The sequence below is a fragment of the Myxocyprinus asiaticus genome, chromosome 12 (assembly GCF_019703515.2).
Source record: "Myxocyprinus asiaticus isolate MX2 ecotype Aquarium Trade chromosome 12, UBuf_Myxa_2, whole genome shotgun sequence".
NCBI lineage: Eukaryota > Metazoa > Chordata > Actinopteri > Cypriniformes > Catostomidae > Myxocyprinus > Myxocyprinus asiaticus.
Genome location: NC_059355.1, coordinates 27,133,074 through 27,156,544, shown reverse-complemented (window position 1 = coordinate 27,156,544; position 23,471 = coordinate 27,133,074). Strand labels below are relative to the sequence as shown.

The 23,471-nt window shown below is 36.7% G+C and overlaps 1 protein-coding gene across 12 annotated transcripts in view; it reads right to left on the bottom strand.

Annotated features, from left to right (window-relative positions):
* Positions 1–71: 71 nt before the first annotated feature.
* The window catches only part of LOC127448861 (disks large homolog 1-like), a 228,700-nt gene continuing 205,300 nt past the window's right edge, over positions 72–23,471 (bottom strand). For 10 of the 12 annotated variants that reach the window (XM_051711726.1, XM_051711727.1, XM_051711729.1 and 7 more), the window contains 11 exons: positions 22,612–22,726; positions 15,928–16,104; positions 12,600–12,666; positions 9,523–9,622; positions 5,096–5,137; positions 3,991–4,041; positions 3,753–3,854; positions 3,469–3,641; positions 3,205–3,314; positions 2,616–2,707; positions 72–1,136 (listed from right to left, as the gene is read on the bottom strand). In XM_051711726.1, coding sequence (XP_051567686.1) covers positions 1,030–1,136; positions 2,616–2,707; positions 3,205–3,314; positions 3,469–3,641; positions 3,753–3,854; positions 3,991–4,041; positions 5,096–5,137; positions 9,523–9,622; positions 12,600–12,666; positions 15,928–16,104; positions 22,612–22,726 — 1,136 coding nt within the window. In that variant the 3' untranslated portion in view covers positions 72–1,029. Of the gene's footprint in view, positions 1,137–2,615; positions 2,708–3,204; positions 3,315–3,468; positions 3,642–3,752; positions 3,855–3,990; positions 4,042–5,095; positions 5,138–9,076; positions 9,102–9,522; positions 9,623–12,599; positions 12,667–15,927; positions 16,105–22,611; positions 22,727–23,471 lie in introns of all 12 variants that reach the window. The other 2 variants (XM_051711735.1, XM_051711732.1) reach the window with 2 other exon arrangements.

The following is a 23,471-nucleotide window of genomic DNA, read 5'->3' as shown; positions in this document are numbered from 1 at the left end:
TTTTTAAATACACACATTTTCATATGCATGTATGTTTGACATTATAAAGAAAATAGTTCCCACATGTGCAGTTTACTTAAAGCTCAATATAGACTTTTATTATAACAAAATAAGCAGTATACTGAGGGTTGAATATACATTACAATTTATACTCTCTTATTTGCATTGGTTTCTTGAAGTAAGAATATGTCATCACCTGGATTTTAAACATAATTGTTAATGATAATCGCAAGTCGTTCCTTTTTCATCTCAACTAAAAGCTACTCTCATATGCACCTTGATTAAAATGTACACAGGTCTTTAAGACAAATAGACATTTAATACAGTATAAAAAAAGAATACACTTTGTGCCAAACAATTTTGTCCTTTTTGTGCACTTGTGACAAAACAGATAAGCTGTGTAAAGTGAATGGGCTGCTTGATCTTACAAAATAAGAGAGAAAGCAAAAGTAATTTGGTGGCTATAGTTCACATAGCTCAAATCTGTGACAAAAGCTTGAGAACATATGTTAAATGAAAAAAAAAAATAGTAAAAAACATGCTCATAATGCTAAAACGTGCAAATTGTTGCTTCATGTCTTTTCCGAGGGTACAGACACATGAAAGCGTTAACTTCAGTTCATGGGAGGGGGGACAAACCAAAGCAACCAAACTGTATATAATGCATTAACTCACTGTTTTCCTTCGAGAAAGTCACCTCCCTTAAACATTAAGGAATCTGTACCATAAAATCTGTCCAGTAAGTCGCTGGTCAGGCATATCTCCTCCCGTCGGAGGTTGAAATGCGGAGACTTGGATGTGAGTTCTAGACAGCAGTCTCAAAGAGAGGCATGAGAGTAAGGCGGCCGTAAGACCACCGTGACCCCAAGCCCATCCAAAGAGAATATGTATTTCCTATGCTTGGGGGTCATAAAAGCAAATGCAAGCAGCAGGCCAGGTTGGTGTAAAAAAAAAAAAAGAATACAGAAAGAAAAAATAATAATACAAAAATGTCTAAAGAAGAGTAAGGTTTATTTATCTCGAGTCGTCTCACAATTTCTCTTTGGCTGGTACCCAAATGTACGGCCCTGACTGCTCCTCGATGACTTGTTTGACCTGGTTGTAGATCTCTTCCAATGTGTCCCCTTGTACAATGGCTACAGGAAAGAGAGGGAAAGTTATTTTCTAAGACGAGTGTCTATCATATTCTGTACCTCCTCACTCAAACATCTGATAAACAGATGTTTACTGAAATGGGTCATTATAAATCTGTGGTGCGAATGCATTAATCACATTTTTTTTTTTTTTTTTTAACTACTGGAATACTTACCATTTAAATTTCAGGAGTGCTATGGCAATCTAAAAATGTTTTTGGTAAACGCTTAGAAAATCTTTACTGAAGCTAAATGTTATTTTGCAATGAGCTTCTGTTTAAGGAGATGTGTCTTGGCCTCTCAACAATGTCGTTATACATCGTTATAAAAAAACTATAAGTGCATTATGATAATCTTGGCTTTTTCTTTTCTTTAAATAGAATCAATAAGGCTTGTCAACCTTATTACATGCATAAGTTATCACTGACTAACAATGAACAATATATTTTAACAGCATTTATTAATCTTGTTTAATGTTAGTTTATCAAACACAATTGTTCATTTTTAGTTTTTGTTAGTATTAACTAATGTTAACACACAATTTTTAATTTTAAAAATGAATTAGTACATGTTAAAATGAACAATAACCAAGATTTATAAATGCTGTAAATGTATTGTTCATTGTTTAATGTTAACTTATGTGGTTTACCAATGATGACAAATCGAACCTTATTGTAAAGTGTTACCAGAATCAAAATTGTTCGCCCGATCCTCCGGTTTTGGAATATTAAAACATTTTTCTTTACAATATTGAATTCAATTGATTTTTTATGTAAAATCATGAATCCTGATATTGATCTAGAATTGAACTATAGATCACTGTGTCCATATCACAGAAAGAAAAAGTCTTTGATGAGGAGAACAGAAGGAATTAAACATGTTAGGACAACATAAATACTCTTCTGGAAACCTACAAAAATAAAACACTTATTTTTAATAATGTTCGGATAGCCAACCACACAGTGCTAATTTCATTAAAAACCTCAACCCTATAACCTTCTGAAGAGACCATTTTAAACATCAGTGGTGTTATGCAAATAATGACAGCTTTTTAACACAATTTTCATCAGTAAGCTTGGTTGAGCAGTTATTCTGAGAAAGTTTCATTTGAACATCCTCGTAAATTAGAGGACGACTCTTAGGAAATACATTATGAGGGGCTGTTCACACAGACGTGTTCTTGAATTCCATCTGCGCTACTTTTTTATTCTTGGTCTATGTACGTACAGGTATGTGTCAGACAAACATCTTTGGCCATTGTGTCACATCTCGCTGTTTTTTCCAGCATCTCGCTCCATGAGCATTTTTAAGACGCCGTGTCAGTTAAAAGTAAATATGCATCTCAAGACCGCTGCATTCTATTCTAGTCCAGCTGTTTTTGAACACAACAATGCTTCCTGTCTGAACAGCTCTTTAGCCTGTTGATGTATTAAATGCATCACTTTATGGTGTGTCTGCCAAATTACTGGATTGTGTTCTCACCAGTGAAGTGCTCAAGGAACTCCTGCTCCAATTTCATGGCTCTGTCATAGGTCTTTCTGCCTTGCTCCTCCAACAACCTCTTGTTCATCTCTCTGAAAAGGATACAGGGGAAATGTTACTAATGGCTTCACTTTAAAGCTTATCAGGCAAGGATAATCAAGCTTTAGCCTCTGTTGTGTGTCTAAGGAGCTTCTTATATAACAGTACAGGGTTTTCCATATGGAAGTTCAACTGGGAACTTCATGTGGTTAATGTGATTCTGACAGGAATGCAGATGTTGAATTAAATGATAATTATAACAAAATAATTACAAAAATAAAGGATTACAAAAAATAGTACATGTGAAAAAGGTTCATTCAGATGTAATACACATAAGAGAAATAACAGACATATTTGATAAGTTAATATGTTGTAAAAGTGAAGATGTTCATTGATTATTCATTATATTGTGAAGGGTTTAAATGACCTAAAGTATCAGTGTAAATAATAAGTAAATCATTTTGGTCATAGGGGTTGGCAAAAAAAGTTTGGTAACCGCTGCTATAGTACATACTGTACATTTGTAGTCATATACCAAAAAATAACATACAAAATATTCTCCACTGATTTTGGTTTCACAAACACAGCAATGGGGTAGAGCTGTGCTAACTGGAGTCGTTTGATGGCATTGCCCGAGACATCCAGGATGCAGTGTTTGCCCTGAAAAAAAGAAAAGAGACTGTCACATGCAAAAAATGTAAAATAGTCCATGATGCAAATCTTAAATTCATGAAACACTTACACAAAGAAAATGCCTTTTTTATTACTGCTATAAACTCTTTTATTATTTCCTAACAAAGCTGAACTTGTTTACCTTCTCTGCAACCTCTCGTACTGACTGCACGCTTGTCCCATAAAGGTGGTTGTTATACTGGCCAGCCTCAATGAACTTGTGGTCCTGAATATCTTTTTCCATTTGCTCCCGTGACGTAACAAAATGGTAGTCTCTTCCATCGACTTCATAGTCTCGCTTCGGTCTAGTCGTGTCTGGTAAAAGAATAGCAATAACCTCAGACGATGTAAATAAAGAGGACAATACTTGAAACGTAGCTTATTAATTACTGTATGATGAACTGAAACTGCGTATTAAGTACTCACGGGGAACGCATGATCCAAACTTGTCAGGAAATTCTGAGATCAGATCATCATTGATACGGTCTTTCATGGGTCCAAGAATAATCACTGGACGACTGTAACTAACTGTAAACCAGAATAACAACTTTACAATGAGTTATACATTCAATCAATCATGCATAATCATTTAACACCACCAAATCAGAGTAATGCTAATCTACCGCAATATCGACAAGCTAAAAATGTTCAGCAAGATACACACCTTCCTGTTGCGTTATGGTCTCATATGACAGAACATATTCTTCCTGCCCACCTAGTACAAACAGAAACAATAAAAGGCATTTACAAAAATCCTCATGTACTAAATAGACTTAGGAGAGGTTAGTTTAACCAGCATGTGAAGCCTCAGCTGGAGTTAAATCAAAAAGCCCCTCAATACCTTAGTGTGTTACAAACTGTTAAAAGTCAGCCTTGAATGTCGTTTACAATCCCTTGTACTTCCAATTTTAAATTTGCTCTTCTCGATATTGAACACCAATTAGAATTCACTAGCAACATGGCCTTGTGAACAGAAAATTCCTCTATAATGTAGTTGTTTAAATGGATGTTTTCCTATTGTATTCATTACAACTCTACATTTCAATAGATTTCCCAAGAATACATTACTAAGCCACGCTAAGAAAGCAGCCAACTGCATTAAATGCGAACGCTCTTGTTGAAAACAGAGGTCTGTAATTTTATATTCACTTAGTGTTTAGATGAACTAGATTTGAGAGGCATACAGGATTAGATAAAAGTTCAAGAGGTTTTTCAGACCACTTAATGTGAATAACAGGCCATGTTTTTCTGTATAAAACTGCCGAGTTGTTCTAATGTATAATGTTATTTGAAGGTAATATTCCACGTCATAAATTACTGTGGCCATGGCCTGATCAGCAAGCAAGGTGCACAGATAACAGAGTCAGCACCTGTTTTATCACGTGAAACTCCCATGCAATGCAAACCATGCACTGAACAATAAAGAGTAGATGTAAAAAGGTGAGCTGTTTTAGAAGTTATTCCAATCTTGGCCTGTCTCACGAATGCTATTTCACATGGTTGCAGAAGAAGATTATAGAGTTTTTTTTATTATTATTATTATTGCTTGCTTCCTCCTTTAATGTTCTGTTTTGGAAGATTAAAACATTTCTTTATTTTAAATACTGAATTAAACTTTTTGTACTATAAAATCCTATACCTGATATTTGACTTGATTTTTTGAGAAAACACAGAGGGAATTAAACATTCAAATTTATGAAGTTTAAAGTGATGCATGAAACAAAAAGAGAAAGGGATGATGAAAAGGGGAAAAAAGGGAACACACTTACGGTAACTACTTTCACTATCGCTGGCATTAGAAGTGACATGCTCTGAAACCATAAAAAGGGGAAAATAAACACCACAGTGCAAAAAACACAAGCCTATAGACCTTTGCCAGTGTAGAATGAAAAAAAGGCTGAGGGATTGTAGTACAGTCTGTATAATAAGTTGTGCAATCTTAAGGTCCTATGTCACAATCTCACAAGACCATTTTTTAGTTTTTTTTTTCTTTTGTCATCAGGAAATTTAGACATACGCACTTTCAATGTTGAAATTATTCAGCTGAACGATCTACACCAAGGTATACAAAAGTAAAACATGTTGAACACATGGTTTTACTTCTATCCCAACTTCTATCCCTCATAGCCTCGTTTTCATTCGTTAAAAAATTAGATACAGTATGCCATCTACTTCCCTAACTGAGGTACATTATAGTAATAAGCAACACAAGGCAGTCACCAGCAGATGGCAATGTTAAGAGCCTGTGCAAGACACATGAGGCATTGATAAATATTTTGAATCTGTAATAAATTATTTAATATTCAGCAAAGGGAGTTTGGAGGTCTCGGCAGTATAAAATGTTTCAAATTGTCTAATAGCCTCTGAGAGAATGTTACAAAGTCTTCCACACTGACCTTAACACTGTCATGGTGCTTTAAACATTTAGGGACAGAGGGACTCCACTCCACCACCTAAAAGTGTTTGCTGTAGCAGTTTGAGAAATGACACAAAATCCAATCCAGGAAGTGGAAGTTTCTAAATAACTTTGTCTCCCATGCATGGTGTGCTGACCTTAACATATCTTCTGTATTTTGGGTTTGTGGGGGACTTATTACATTTGTTAATCCTCAAAATTACCGTACATATAAATTGTCAACAAATGCAGTAACAGTTACAAGAAGTGCTTGCCAGTGCAAAAGTGTTTCTAGGGCATTGCTATACGGTTGTTACGGTGCTCTGAATGTTTTTTTTATGTGTTGGTACGTGACCAGGGAGGTTGCAAGGATGTTCTGGGTGGTTGCTTACTGGCCCAAGTCAGAAGAACCCCCCGGCAATTCTCTCTGATATCCAGGTCCCTAGATATAGCTCAGGTCGCTTCTTCAATGCAAGTCAATTGGATTTTTTTACCCGTTTTATTGTGCAGCAGGTACAATTTTGACTGCTTACAAAAGTAATGGCTATCTTCAACAAGCCACAAGATTTGAGGTATTATGCACAGCATTTTGTCCATAGCACAAACAGTGTGGGATGAGTTATGCATAATAGTGATGCTTGCCTTAGTCTTGCATAGCCAGACCTTTGACTAAATCTGCAAAAGGTCTGGGGCTCGGTCTGGCCAAGAACCACCCACTTAGACAGGAAGAGCCATCTAACTGACATGTAAAGCAATCAATCAGTTGGTTTTGTCATTACATGTCATTTAGGGGTGGGAAATCTGAGATATTTTATACCATATTAAAAGATCAGCATAGGAAAGAAATAATCTAAATAATAGCGTGGCAGTCTCCACGAACGCTTGCACAAAAAACACAAACAAATTGCAGAAACTGTGTAGAGTGACTAACTACAACACACAAAATCTTAGTACAGACTACTTCACAGACATAACTAACAAAGCAAATAAAGTTCTGCTTGTGGACTAACTTGGCAAACTTTAGCAAATCCAGTGATAAATTCAACATATTAACCCATAATCTTCTGAACATGACTAACTTGAGCTTTGAGTTTTCCAGTTTTGAGTGCGATATGCATCAGATGTTTAGTGCACAGACTGTGGGCGGTCCGTGGTCATGCCATCTGTGGCTGAGACGCTTGCCTTAGCATTGCCAAATTAATTTAAATGAAATTTAACTTTTTTGGAAATTGTGTTTAGGGGATACTGGACAACAAAGGCAACACAGTGCTGATCTGCTCCCTTTGTTTTATAGTCATCTTAAGCCGGCGCCACACTAGACGATTTTTCCAGTGATTTTCAGGTGTGAGCTTTATTTACATAATCACCGGCTAGGCGGAAGAGCACATTAGCGTCTGCCAGCGGGATGTCGTTAATCACTTGATCATCGGGACTCCCTGCTGAGTTAATGGTTACAGCAATGGGGAAAAAGTATCCAACATGACAGAAAAAATAACTTTGGCACAGGAGTGGGCTCTTGAGTTCTCGAGTGACCAATGAGCTTCTTTTACTGAGGAACTGACAAGACGTCAAGCCGGGGCCGGTTGCATAAAACTGTTTTAGACTAGTTTTACTTGTTACTCATCTAAAATTTTGGTATTAACTTTTTCAGTCAGTTGCATAAAAACTTAAATCGGTCTAATTTAAGACCAAAATTTAAGACAGCATACCACTAGGCTAACTTTTGCTTACATTCTATGTTGCATTGGAAAATAACTGTCAGCTGAGCCAGTGGGGGCTTCAGTTGAGAGCAAAAAGGGGCTTCAGTTGAGACTTTGTAGAAGACTTTGACTTCTATAATGGTAACAAAATGTTGTGTGTTTTTATTATTTGGGTTAAAATCACTAAATTTGTTCATTATAATCAATTTTGAAGCACTGTATTCCTCTAATGATATTTTCAGCGAATGAAAACTGTAGCTGTGTCCAAATATTCAATGCACTCAGCCATGTAGTGTATGAATTTTCAAAGTGTAGTATCGTCCCAAATGGAACACTTAACGGTTCGTTACTACACGGAAGCATTTGCCGTTTAACAGCTGATGGAAGTAACGTTTCAAATGCACGTAATGTTTTGCCGCTAGCTTTAGCGCGTTAGCCAAACTCAGTTCAACACTTGTATCTTAAACAATGTACATATTCACACAGCTTGGGGTGATTGTAAAGTGTTCAGCTCACATTTGTAAGGTGCTGTATCCACTGAAGTTTTGCCAGCTGCTACATTCTTCATAATTTGCAACTGTTTTGTCAGACCAGCAGTGCAGCCAGGTAAATGTACGGCAAGCCGCGTGCGCTGAGTGCATGAAGTGTCCAACATTCCACACTCCATTTTGACGGTTGAAAAAGTTCATCATCCGGGTACTTAAAGTACACTTCTTTTTGCTGCATTTTCAGTGGTAACATACTACTCGTACTACTTGCATTACAAAATGGTGTAGAATAGTGCAGAAGTGTGCGGTTTGGGACACACCTTGTATTCAGTGTCCACAGTCGGCCATTTTTTTTTTTAAAGCTGTTAAGTGTCTTACTTTTCCCACAATGCAATGCAAATTAAACTGTCTTACTAAAGACAGCTGTGAGCTTGTTTTATGCAACAGGCTTTCTATGGCATTTTTAGCTAGTCAGACTAATTGTTGGACGCAGTCTTAAGTTAATGGCTATGTTTATGCAACCGGCCCCTGATCTGAGCATTTTCATCGCACTCATAACATCACAAACGCTGATTGTAATCCATAGTAATTCTGTCACAAAGCATTTTTCCACACTAAAATGATTAATGAAATCAGAAAGCGGAGCCACAACAGTCTGTTTTCATTGAACGTAATTTCTTTACTCACTAAAAGCTGCATGTGGACTACACATTCTATGGCAAGTTTCAAAGGGGATAAATACACAATCACAAACTTTCATAAGGTAAAGTTACTACATAAATCACACCCTAAATCACTCTTTTACAATTGTTTATGCTCATGTGGTACTCCTGTTGTTATTTTAGTAAGCTCCACGTGACAGGGAATCAGAGAGAGTGAGCTGGTGTGAATCGGTGAACCATTGGTAATTGTTAAATGTGTAATACCTCTGACTGAAGAGAGCGAAATCTCAGCAAAACAGTCAGAAAGTGTGACACCCTCTGTCAAAATAGAGTTGCTTTGAGTCTGCTAGTTTGAAGCCGGCTTAACACAGGTTTCAGGCACAACACAGAAATAACTGAAGATTCTAATTGAACACCAACACGAAATGTGCAAGAGGTTGTAAAAAAAAGTTTTTATGGGGGATAATGGGGCCGGGTAGGTCTGCTGTAGCCTTTGTGGACTTACTCAAGCCTTTGTCGTCACTCAGGTCCTGTGGATCAGTCAGCAGAGAGCAAGGAACAGGAGAAAACCAGAAAAATAACAATGATTACTGGAACAACATATCTGGTCCTACCAATGAACATTCCCCCTGCCCTGCAACAAACCGAGATCCGAAGGATGATGCATCTTCAAAGACATTGTGACATCAGAAGCACTATGCTGGTTGACCAGCATTTTTGCTGGTAAACAGCATGGCCATGATGGTTCTCACAAGCTAGGCCAGCACCGAACCAACACAAACCTGGACATTTTTGCTGGTCTTTTCAGCAGGGGTAAGAAAGAATTGCTTTGGTACCATGAAATGTGTTTACGGTTGTTGCATGAGCTGGAGTTTTGTCCATCGGTGTGTTGGTGCACCTGCGTTAGCGCTACCCTGTCCTGCACTGTTCAGTGCTTTACTGTGTACTTACGGTCCAAATCGCTTGTTTCCTGCTCGCTGGGGTCCTTGTTCTTGTAGAAAGGGAATTTTCGTGAAAAGAGGTTCTTTTTACGCTTGTCATTGAGTGATTGCTGAGAAAGACAGGGAGGGATGGAAGGAGGGACAACAAAAAAGGAAAAACAGATGGAATGGTATTGGGTGTCTAGTTAAAGTATGAACAAAAGCCCAATTTAACAGATGTTCATGTCACTGACTCTGTGGCCATCACCTTCCAATGATTACAATGGGGCTGAAATGACAAACAGCCCTAATGCTGTAACATCTGAATAGATATGATACATTCTTGGTTTGGAGATGGCAACAGACACAGTGGAGATTATGAGGGATTACCGAACATCAAAAAATAAACTCAAAAGTTAGTTCCCACAACCAAGGCCAAGTCAAAAAAGCAGGTTTATAGCATATTCTGGACAAATTTAAATGGATGGTTCACCCAAAATGAAAATTCTGTCAGTATTTACTCACCCTCATGTCATTACAAACCCTTATGACTTTCTCCCATGGAATGCAAACACAAATGAAGAATTTAAAAAAAATTATTCTGACCACCTTCTTTCCATATGATGGATATATACACAGTATATACAGTTGAAGTCAGAAGTTTACATACACTTTGTTAGTATCTGGTAGCATTGCCTTTAAATTGTTTAACTTGGGTCAGACGTTTTGGGTAGCCTTCCACAAGCTTCTCACAAGTTGCTTGAATTTTGGCCCATTCCTCCAGACAGAACTGGTGTAACTGAGTCAGGTTGGTAGGCGTCCTTGCTCGCATATGCTTTTTCAGTTCTACCCACAAATTTTCTATCTAATTGTCAGGGTTTTGTGATGGCCACTCCAATACCTTGACTTTGTTGTCCTTAAGCCATTTTGCCACAACTTTGGAGGTATGCTTTGTGTCACTGCCCATTTGGAAGACCCATTTGAAACCGAGCTTTAACTTCCTGGCGGATGTCTTGTGATGTTGCTTCAATATATGCACATCATTTTCCTTCCTCATGATGCCATCTATTTTGTGAAGTGCACCAGTCACTCCTGCAGCAAAGCACCCCCAGAACATGATACTGCCACCCCCATGCTTCATGGTTGGGATGGTGTTCTTCAGCTTGCAAGCCTCACCCTTTTTTCTCCAAACATAACGATGTTCATTATGGCCAAACAGTTACATTTTTGTTTCATCAGACCAGAGGACATTTCTCCAAAAAGTAAGATCTTTGTCCCTGTGTGCACTTGCAAACTGTAGCTTTTTATGGCGGTTGGCAGTGGCTTCTTTCTTGCTGAACAGACTTTCAGGTTATTTCGATATAGGACTCATTTTACTGTGGAAATAGATACTTGTCTACCCGTTTCCTCCAGCATCTTCACAAGGTCCTTTGCTGTTGTTCTGGGATTGATTTGCACTTTTCACGGCAAAATACATTCATCTTTAGGAGACAGAATGCGTCTCCTTCCGGAGCGGTATGATGGCTGCGTGGTCCCATGGTGTATATACTTACGTACTATTGCTTGTACAGATGAATGTGGTACCTTCAGGCATTTGGAAATTGCTCCCAAGGATGAACCAGACTTGTGGAGGTCCACAATTTTTTTTCTGAGGTCTTGGCTGATTTCTTTTGATTTTCCCATGATGTCAAGCAAATAGGATACATTAAAGGCATGATAAAAGGCATCATAAAAGGCATCATAAAAGGCATCATAAAAGTAGAATACAAATTCTTTTTTGTGTTTTGTGGAAGAAAGAAACTCATATGGTTTTGGAACGACATAATGGTACAATAAGAAAATAATGACTGAATTTAAAATGTGTGAATTATGCCTTTAAGTACATGTAACTTTTAGATCAGCCTTCAGAATGACTGTTGAATAAAATTAGTGATATCAAGGCATTTGGCTGAGTTGATTGGCATTGATCAAAGCTAGTTGTAAGGTTTGGACAGGAACAAAGGCACAATAAACATAAAAGACAAAAATACACGAGTAATGCTACAGAGTAATGTGCAGGAAGAATAAACCATCATGCAGGTGAAGAGCAGTTTGAGATCAATGGCAAGCGTATATATCTTTTTGTTCCCTCAACCGTTCATGCACTCATGCTACATTAGTGAATGCAGTCGAAAATGCTAAGACAGTCAAGAGCGGACCACAAGGTGATCCAGGACAAGAGATGTTTGTTTAACAGATCTCTGCTGCAAAGACTAAAGAGTCACAATCACACACTGTTAAAGACCCTATGTAAACAATATTTGAGTTTTGTGGCTTTTAGTTTATGTATGTTTGCTTTGAGGCCATCTATAGGCTAGTGTACTAGACAAAATTAAGTTTTAGCAGATATACACATTTAAAATGTACACTCTTTCCTTTTCGCCACTGGTAAGTAGCAAACCATCTTAATGGCTATTATGGAAACTAAAGGCTATTGGGTATTTTAAACAACGGGACAACACCTTCTATATGTCCCATCGTAACTTCCTGTGTCAATAGAAAATGCATCAATACAAGAATAAAAACAGCTCGTCAAGTGATTTCATGGGGTCTTTAAGAAAGCTCTCAGTGGAGCCTTTTGAACATATAAGATTAGTACACTATATTCAGTAAAAAGAGATATTAATTGTTTTTACAAACAGAAACTTCTTAACAGGCACCACATTCAGGAAGGATGATTAATCACTTTTAAACTTCACTAGAGTTTACACTTGCCAGCTGTTAGATGTTCAATGTGAGAACAGTTCTGGCTTTTGAATTGTCACACGAGAAAGGTGCAAAAAAAAATAATTCTAATGCTGAACATCTTGTTAGCACTCTTCATCTTAAAATAACATAAAAATAACAATGTTTCAAAATAGGCTACAAGGCTTATTTATAAAGCTTTCTAATCTCTGTCAAATGCGTAAAGTGTATTTGGCATGTCTCCAAAATACAAGCAAAAAGGCCCATTTTACACAAAAGACTTGTTTATAATTTATCAGTTTATAAACTGCTGGTGTTATCAAGCGTTAAAAGTATATTTGTGTCATGCCAGACTTAGTAAATATTTCAGCAGCAAACACTTACCGCTTTGTCTCGAGACTTGGAGTTGAATTTGACCGTCTTTAACCTGGCCCGCTCTTTTCTCTCCACCCTAAAGAGGAAACAGACAGAGACTGTAAGGACAGCATTCTGAGTACTAATACACTGCACTGGGTTCATTGCAGTGAGGAAAAAAGTATGAACTAAAAAAAAAAAAAAAAAAATATGTCGAGAGACAAATAAAGCCCAAAACTTTGAGAAAACCTTTGTTTTGGTAAGTATAAACATATTGTAGCATACTGTTCACTATGTTTTAAGAAAGGTCTTTCTGGACATGCAACATTATGTGACCAGAAGTTTCTAGACACCATATGTGCTTGATGGACATTTAATTAAAAAACTATAGGCATCAATTCTCCCTTTGCTGCAATTACAGCTTCCAATCTTCTGGGAAGTCTTTCCACTATAATGCATGTAGTAACATGGCTGCTGTGATTTGCTCCTATTCAGACACAAGGGCATCAGTGAGGTCAGGCACTGATAATGGACGATGGGGCCTGGCTCACAGTTGGCCTTCCAATTCACCCCAAAGATATTTAATGGGGTTCAGGTCTGGGCTTTGTGCAGGCCAGTCAAGTTCTTCCACACCAGACAAAGTAAACCACATTTTATGGACCTCGCTTTGTGCACAGGGGCATTGTCGTGCTGGAATAGAAAAGGGCTTTCCCCAAACTGCTGCAACAAAATTGGAAGCACATGATGCCTTATAGTGTATCAGCCACAACATTAAAACCACCTGCCTAATATAAAGTACCTCTTCTGTGGGATCGGACCAGACGGGCTAGCCTTCGCTCCCCACGTGCATCAGTGAGCCTTGGGCGCCCATGACCCTGTTGCCGGCTCACCAGTTGTCCTTCCTTGGACCACTTTTGGTAGGTACTAACCACTGCATACCAAGAACATCCCACAAGACCTGCCATTTTGGAGACACTCTGACCCAGTCGTCTAGCCATCACAATTTGGCCCTTGTCAAAGTCACTCAGATCCTTACGCTTGCCCATTTTTCCTGCTTCCAACACATGAAATTCAAGAACTGTATGTTCACTTGCTGCCTAATATATCCCACCCCTTGGCAGGTGCTATTGTAACGAGATAATAAATGTTATTCACTTCACCTGTCAATGGTTTTAATGTTGTGGCTGATCAGTGTATAAGGGATAGTATCTATCTTAAGGGCTAGTACAACCAAAAATCATTTCTCACCCTCTTATTGTTCCAAACTGGTGACTTTCTCTCTTCTGTGGAACACAAAAATAGCCTCAGTGAGTGAGGCTAACATTATCTACAAATACCTAATATCTACAAATTTGTGTTCCATTGAAGATAGAAAGTCAAGTGGATTTGGAACAACAAAAGGGTGAGTAAATGATGACTTTTTCACATTTGGGTCAACTATCCTTTGAGGTCACTGTAAAACTAATTATAGGAATGTGTAAATGTGGCATTTGTAAACTTTATGCCCATTTCATCCATTTAAGTCATCATTTTGTATGGATTATTCTTATGCATTTATGTTGTAATAAACTGACTCTTAGTAATATCCCTCTTATTTTCTAATATAAATTAAGTTGTAGCTTAATCTCAATTCACAGAATTTAAAATAATGCAGACGTATCTCAAAACACGTTTTTAATAGTAGATGAATACAACGGTTTCTGACAGTGCATTTCCGAAAGTTGATTTTTAAGTTGATGTGCCATCTTAGAAACTTCAATCTGTTTATAAATATTTCCAGAGACTTGTATAGAAATTCCAACTTGTTTCTAAGAATACAGACCACTGTAATATGTCTCTTGTGCGTCAAGTCAAATTAGTTCACAAGTGTCAGGAGTGAGACATAAGAGAGAGAGGCAAATTTTTAGAACGAGGTGAGAAGTCAATTATCACTTTTAATCAGCATGCATTGGAGTGAGAGAGAGAGAGAGAGAAAGAAAGAAAGAAAGAAAGAAAATGAAAGAAACTTTCACAGCATTTGCATTTGCATAAGGCTCTAATTAAAATGTGTAATATCAGGTGATTGAAAATTTGTGACCTTAACAATAATAGAGCAAATATCTGAAGTGCTCTAAAAGTGTTCACATTCTAGAGCTAAGACACTAAAATATAGACTCTGTTTTGTTTTTTTAGTTAACATGAGCATGTTGTATGTGATGTAACATTCTGTTATGTTGAGTAACTTCTCTCTTGTACGATAGAATAGGGAGACAACACTGGTGGAAATGAAAAAAATTAAAGACCAAATAGCAGGAAGTTTATTGTTTAGAATTCTGCCGTTTGAACCATTTGTGTGTATTTAAAATTTAAATTACTTTTCAAATTTTTATATTTTTGTTCTGGGTTGATAAGGTGTTGCTAGATGATCTCTTTGATGTTTAGGTCCCTATCTGGCTTGGGTCCCTCCTTGAGTGCAAGTCTATGAGATTTTTTGCACCGAATTGCTTAGAAAATAGCACACATCTTCACAAAATAGTTCACAGTATGAACATTAATAATAGAGATGTCTGTAATAGCAACTCTATTTAAATGATGTTGAGGCTTAAACCACAAATCAGGCATGTTTTCTGAAATGCCAATTAATAATTGCCTAATAATAATTTTAAGATATTTTAAAACAATTCCTCAGCTTCTGAGTCAGAATACATCCCTCATTTCACAGAGGGAATGGAGAGAGAGGCAGATACCTTTGTTTCAACTTCCAGCTAAAAAGTATGAGAACTTGGGATGCCACTATGAAGATATGTACAGCATGTGTGCTGTAAGTCTCTCTCATTTATAACATTTAAAATGCACAAAGGGTGTTAATTAAACCAAAATGAGGAATAGCAGTGAATTGAAACGCAAGACATACATGGTGAAAGAGACACGAGTGAAAAGGCTAAGAGCTGATATGGCATTTAATGCACAATGCAGTTAAAGGTGCACTCATTTTTTTTGTGTGCTAAATAAGAAACTTTTAAATGTAAAGAAATAAATAGTAGTTTGGAAAAATTAAAATGATGTACACACTGACATGAGATGAAGAATCATATCAGTCATAAACACCACTATGTTGAAATCATATGACCAGATGAATATTACTTGTTTTATTTCCTATAACCCCGTGATTAGATGCTTTCACTTGCAGAATTCATTAATCATGGCTGAGTGCAAATAGCACATCTCTGCTATCGCATCAAAAACAGAGTTGTTTTTTATTCAATGCTGCATCTATGCCGCAAGGTATCAGCATACTGTACACAAAATATTACTGAGTGAACTATAAAATATGGTGAAGAAGGTGAACTGAGCTATATTTTCATACAGTGTGCGCTACCTCTTCTTGCTGGGAATGACGCCCATCTCCTCCATGTCGCCATCTGGAGTCACATGCCGTGCCTGCCACCACTCCTCATCCGAGGCGTTCAGGACGTGCAGAATGTCGCCAAAGCAGAAGTTCAGCCCCTGACTGGGTAGGCCGGAGTCTTTCGTTATGTCATAATCAAACAGGGCTCTGTAGGACGAGAGCAAACGATGACAGACCCATGAGTGAACTGTTAAAATAAGAATCTGCTTCTGTGGTGTGGGCACATGTGTTTTTGATTACCTCTGAATGTGGCTAGAGTGTTCGGACCCCATTTACACCTAAGCTTTGCCAACTTGTGATCGGATCACTCAAGACCAGGTGTAAAACCAGGTGTAAATGGGGCCACAGTGTGAACTACACCTGTACACGGAAGTAAACCAACCATAACAGGTCATGTAACATGTAGAACTCTTAAAGGTACAGTAGCGCAAACAGCCTTCTTAATTCATAAAGGAACACGTGAGTTCTAAAACGTGAATACGCTTGTGTTGTTTTAGCGCTACTCACATGAACACTCGCGCCACTGTGAGCTAGCTTTTATTGTGCACTCATGAATATGCAACAGACATGTAGACTTTCACAGAAAAATGACTTAAATTTTGACTTACAAAATATTATGCCTTCAGAAGACTTGGAATATGATGCATGGGCTACTATCATGATACTTTTGGGCCCTTCTTGAAGCTTTAAAGTGAGTCCCTATCAACAGCCATTGTATTAAAAAAGACGTACTGTAACATTCTTTAAAAATGTTCCTATTGTGTTCAGCAAAGGAAAGAAAGTCATATGGGTTTGAACGTCATAAGGGTGAATAAATTATGAACGAATTTCTAAAGGGCAGAAAATGGGGAATGCAAACCTAACTTATGACTGTTTGAGGGACATTTTTTCTAATATCAGAAGTGGACATCAGTGGGGAAAAAATAAATGCTAGAAAGGTGTAGAATATGTCCCAGTTAAATCAAAGATAGATACAGCAAAAAAGCCCTCCAACCCTCATTTAAATCAAAGAAAGACCCAGTAAGAAAACCCTCCAGACTGTGCATACACGAGCTTCTATGAATTTTAAGCAAGAATAAAGATGTTGAAACCAATCTGTAATCAAGTTCTTTTCTATTTAATATTACAAAGCCAGTGTGGTAGGACTAATTTGCCAACAGACAGATTTCCTGGGATATAAGTAGGTCACTGCTGTTCTTTGCATGTGTATTTAAGATAAGTGGAGCTGAAGTAACTAGCCTCCCAAGCTCTTGACTAGCTTATCTCTGTTTCCTCATCAATAATGAAGCACTTCCAGGAGGTGGACAGGGCATCTGAGGAGCTTATGAGGGCATTAAGGAACATACACAAACTAAAGCCCTCTTTAACCCTCAAAAGCACATGCAGAATTTTCATTTAACTCTTCAGCAATGTAATGCAGATTATTTCTGTGCAGTCACAACCTGTTTAGAGGTCAAATAGGTGAGTTGAAGCAGAGATCTTAAGTTATTATAGTACAGGGCATACAGACAGCTGATTCAAATCTCAGCCTATGAAAATATTATAAAACAAGTGTCCTTTTCAAAAAGGTCAATTTGAGATATGACAGCCAGACAAACAATTTATCATTTTTAATTGTATTTACTATGCAACAAAAATAATTAATGGTCCATGCACTATGAAAAACACCAAGCTACATAATTATAATTATTTTTTATTTTTATTTCAGGAAATGGGTGTGAAAAAGATTGTTTGTTGTGGGTTGCAGATAAGCTGCAGGGAATATAAGACAAAGATGACTGCACTTATTTGCACTACTATGATTATAACATCTATCTCAAGTTATGGTGTCATAGCACCCATGCATGTCTTGGAATAAATCTTTTAGTACCAACCACAAACTCCTGACTCTATCCTGTATTGTAATGCAAAAGTTTTAAATGAATCAAACCTGAGCAAATGGCCTCACTCCAACATGCACTTTACAGACAGGATGTTTATGGAAGTCCCTCAAGCCCCTTGGCACAATTTGTCATTCATTAATCCACATACCATGCTACATGTTCTGCTCTATGTCAGGCAATATGTCCTTCAACTTAGTTTGGACACTTTAGATTACAATTTGTTTAAATCATATTTTTCTTATAGTCAGCAATCTGACTAATATTTACTGTATAAGAACACATACAGAGCAGTTTGTCTGAGCCCACTTGTGAAAATGCATTCAATTGTATTTTTGAATTTTTCTAATTTAATAGTGTTTTTCATTATCAATTATATTCTCAGCATAACTTAATTTGATTGAAAAGTTGAATTGAAAAATGTATATGCATTTCAGAATTTCTTAGTATTTGGTATGTTGCCCCTTTGCTTAAATGACAACATGCAGACGAACTGGCATGGATGCCACAATTTAGTGTAAAACCTGATGATCCATGTTATGCCAGCATTATTTAAGAATGTTCTAAAGGGTGCTTTTCCTTTGTGTGCTTTAATGGAAGAAAAGAAATTTGCTTACATTTACATTTATTGACCTTAAAACAGTGCAGAATATTAAAAACGTCTTACTGACTTCATGTTATAAAGTTTGCTTGCTTTAAATTAGTCAAAATCCTAAAACTTTCCATTTATTTCTAGGTTTAAATTAGATTCTGAATCATAGATATTTGATGTGGACTCAATCTATTGAACGGCACTATATATGGAGGGACAATATGCAATTCCAGCTCACAACAACAGCTAACAGAATATTATGGATTGAGTGTTTACACCTGGTATTAAGATCCGATCACATGTGGAGCACTAAATACAGGTCTAAACGGGGTCTAAAATGTTTTGTGATCGGATCGCAAAAACCACGTACGAATGTGGTCAAAAATGCATATGACCACATCGCATTTGAGGTGTAAACGCTAATCTGTCCTGTATGCGTCCCAGACAGCAGTGAAGCACCACCCCTCACCTGTCAATCAACCGCTGCTCTAAAACAGAGTGTAAACTTTACCATTTAGGAGCAGCTTAAAATGGAAATAACGGAAATACATTTTAAAAAGCGGATACATATACAAGCACGCTAACCTCACAGATTTTCTTCATTGTGTGTTCATCAACGCAGATGAGAAACATGAACATCTGAAGCTCCTTTAATAAAGGTAATCCACTAAAATAATGGATAATTCTGCTCGAAATATTGAATTCGTGCTTAGATTACATTTTAGATGCATGTGGGAGAGACAGCGTAACACACTGACAGTGATTGATGTACTGTCTGTCGTCATAAATGAGATCCTCCCATTGAAATCAGAACACAAGTGGTCACAGGAGACGCATTTATGTGACCAGGTGCAAACAGCAATGTGTCTCACCTGACCACATGTGATCGGAGCACTTGAGACACTTCTTAAAAGCAGGTGAAAACGGGGTCAATGTAGCTTACACAGCTGAAAAATCAGATCAGCTAGAACATCAGCGAGTTCTGAGAATCCAGAGCCCAGAGGCTTTACAATCCTCAAAATGTCAAAGCCAGTCCTGTTATAACACAACATGCTTGTTGTAAACAACCTGAGAGCTATAGAATAAAAACCAAACAAAAGCCACACGTGAGCTATGATTCAGCAGTAGTTTCGTGTAACAATTCTGATAATTTATCTCTTTACCGACATGCTAGCCTGTCAGAGCAAAGAGGGCACTGGAAAACGTCACGATGAAAACATTGACAATGGCTCTGAAACACGGCAAACGCCAATAAAGAGCCCTTCATGTCTCCCCTGAGTGTTACTGACTGAGATGATGTGGTTCAGTGTACCGTATAACCATTGGCCTGAATATTCTGAGGGCAACAGAAACAGACACACTTCAGAGAATGGCATGTTCATATGAGGGGCCGCCCATGACTAAATAAGTTGTAGACAAAAAATGTATATACATAAAATACAGGGAGAAGCCTGGTCAAATATAAATGAAGACCATGACAAGATCACTTTTTACATTGAATGTGTTCAGAGCTGGATTGTGAAATATGTTGAAATATTGAGTATTATCCAAGTCCCCTTGATATATTCGTAATGTCTCCGAGCAGCTATTTTGTATTGATACAAGCTCAGCTCTTATCTATTTGAATCAGGAAAGACCTAAATCTCTAAAATGACTGGTCCGGCTAATGTGCATCAGCATTTTCGAGTAAACTGACAGGCGATGTCTCTATTAAAAAGGTGATTGGCTCTTTGAACTGTTAGGTGGGTCTTCCATTTCCTACTGACACCATTTTCAGAATTACCATTCCTCTAATTCGTACTGCATGTATGCAGTTGACCAGTGGCGGCTGGTTTTTAGGACAGTTTTTAAGTTTTTACAGAACCTTATATTTAAAATTGTATTTACAACATATACTGTACATATGCCAATGGCAAATGTGAAGATTTATAATTACTAAATTAATTGTGTTAAATAAACGACGACCACCTACTTCTGCAATGGCGTTCACTCTGCACCTACTGAATAACAGCGATTGTGTTTTAATTTGAAATGCTTCCACTCAAGAACATCACCGTTTCAATGGTTGTCTGTTTGTTACCTGATTTAGCCCATTTGAGAGCAATCTTCATATAAAGAAGCCGGGCTTCCATGCGGGATAAAAATACATTGATTGAAAGCCCACTGTCCAATCAACATTTAGATCATTTTCCTCATGAAAATTGTGCTCATGTAGCTCCCGTTGACTACCAGAGACGCGTGGTGTCCGGGCGGGACCTAAAATGACGTGTTTAAATGAACATCGATCTTTTGCTCCACTGAAATCAATGGGACACGTATTGAAACACAGCTTCAATGGGGTTCTATGGGCTGTGCGTCCCCAAACTCCGACGGACATGCAGATAACATCAAGGTAACGAACACTGCGAAAGTGTTGTATTCTATTGCACACTTCTGTTACCTAAAATATAAAACTACGATAATTCTGAATCCAAATGATAGAGATTATATGCAATTTGATAAAAAATGTAATTGCGCAATTTTAATGTTTTTTTTTTAAATGTATTTTTATTTGTAGTCTTAAAGCAATTGCCACGGCAAGTTACCCATCTCATCCTATAATGCCTCTGATCTTTTACAGAATAGTTCATATACATACAGCATATATGTAACACTAAATATACTTTAATATAAATATCAACATATTTATACAAATATGTCAAAAAGTCTATGACCACAAGTGAAAATGCTTCTTTTTGCATTTTTCAAATTGTATACAAATTATTTTGGTAACATTTTACAATAAGGTTCTATATGTGAACATTAATACATGCATTAGGTATCATGAACTAACAATGAACAATATATATTTACAGCATTTATTAATGTTTATTAATTTATAAAATACTATTGTTCATTGTTAGTTCATGCCAGTTCATAATGCATTTACTAATGTTAACATATACATTTTTACATTTTAAAAATGTATTAGTTTACTGTATGTTAAAGCTGACATAAACCAAAAAAATAATAATTATTGCTCATTGTTAGTTCATGTGAACTAATGCATTTATATATTATTAATGAATATTACCTTATTGTAAAGTGTTACCATTATTTCACTTAATCAGCATAACAATTTGAGAGAAACGTTTGTGCAAAACCTGATGTTATCCCAGCATGATCTGCAAATGTTCCAACAAGCATTGTGTATTCTTTAATGGAAGCAAGGAAATCTGATGATCTTTTGTAAAAAGTAGTTAACATGGCTGATGGCACAAATTTGCTTACATTTGTTTAGTGCACTAGAAATGGTGCATACAGTAGTGTGCATATGAATATAAAATATTTGTTCTTCAAATTAAACATTCTGCTTATTTCAAGACTTTCAATGTGGTCTCAGACTTTTGAACCCATTATACACTACCGTTCAAAAGTTTGGGGTCACTTGCCTGAAATGTTTCTCATGATCTTAAAAACCTTTTGATCTGAAGGCTTAAAATGTTTGAAAATAGTTTTGTAGACAAAAATATAATTGTGCCAACATATAAATCTCAAATGTTATAAAAAAAATATATAAAGTTTTTGAAATAGATGACTTGGACCGAATAATTAAGAAAAGCAGCCAGTAAGTGCCCAACATATAGATGGGAACTCCTTCAATACTGTTTAAAAAGCATCCCAGGGTGATACCTCAAGAAGTTGGTTGAGAAAATACCAAGAGTACATTTCTGCAAAATCTAGGCAAAGTGTGGCCACTTTGAAGATGCTAAGATATAACATAGTTTTGATTTATTTTGGATTTTTTTAGTCACAATATAATTCCCATAGTTCCATTTGTATTATTCCATAGTTGTGATGACTTTACTATTATTCTAAAATGTGAGAGAATGTAAGTGACCCTAAACTTTTGAACGGTAGTGTATGTGCATACAGAAAACACAATTGTTATTACAGATGACCAAAAAAAAAAAAACATTTCCAAAGAAAGTCTCTTGTTCTCTACACAAGGGGTTTCTAAAATTGTATAGCAACAAAGGTTCTAAAAATACTCATTCCCTTAGAAATATAAAACATAAAACTGCATGCTGTGTCAAGTGCTTATTGCAGAAGTGCCACAGTCCTGAGCTGAGCTCTGAGGATTAAGGCTCTATGTATGTGGGAAATCAAATATAACTAGCAGTGGTTAGAGGGAGGACTTACCTGACATACAGGGTCCTCTTCTGACTAGTCCGCAACGAGCCAGAACCTGAACTAATACTGCTGTTCATCATCTGTTCCCGTAGATCATGGATTTTGGCTTCAAATCGACTGTACTCTGTTGGAAACATAGAGAACATCATCACACATGCTCGCCTGCTGAGAACAGATAAACAACTTAAAAGAAATGACCCTTAAACACCTACAGCCTCAAGATGGATCTGGAATATTGATGGAGATGGGGTAAGAGAGAGAGAGAGAGAGAGAGAGAAACAGATAGATACCATATTTTACCGGTAAATTCTTCACTATAATAGTATTCCATTTCATTTCATTTTTCCCTTTATTTATTTATTTAGAGAGGTGTGGTTTAGATAAGGGGTTTTCAAATTTTCTATGCCTAGGACCCCAAATATGATGATTCCTTTGCAAGGGACCCTGTTTCTGAAATATATTAATATATTTTTAAATATTCAAAAATATATTTTTTTATTGTGTTTTTTTCCTAATCATCTTTTTTTCACTATTAATGTTTGTATATAAACCTTAAGACAAACATTTTCAAATAAATTTAAATGCATTTGTATGATGTTTTCACAATAAATATTATTCCAAAGAAGCTTTAATGAGAACATGGCCTTATAAACCCAAGTGTGTTAGCTAAAGGTGACAGCTAAATGTTCAATAAATATATATATATATTTTTTATCACAAACTTATATGCAGATAATTTTTTAATTTTTTAATTAATAGTTCTTCAAGTTAAAAAATAGGGCTGTCGATAGAAAAAATAATGATGATTTATCTCATGATTCCCAACCAGTCTTTAGAAAGCAGAACGAAACATGTTGGTAATGTCCAAC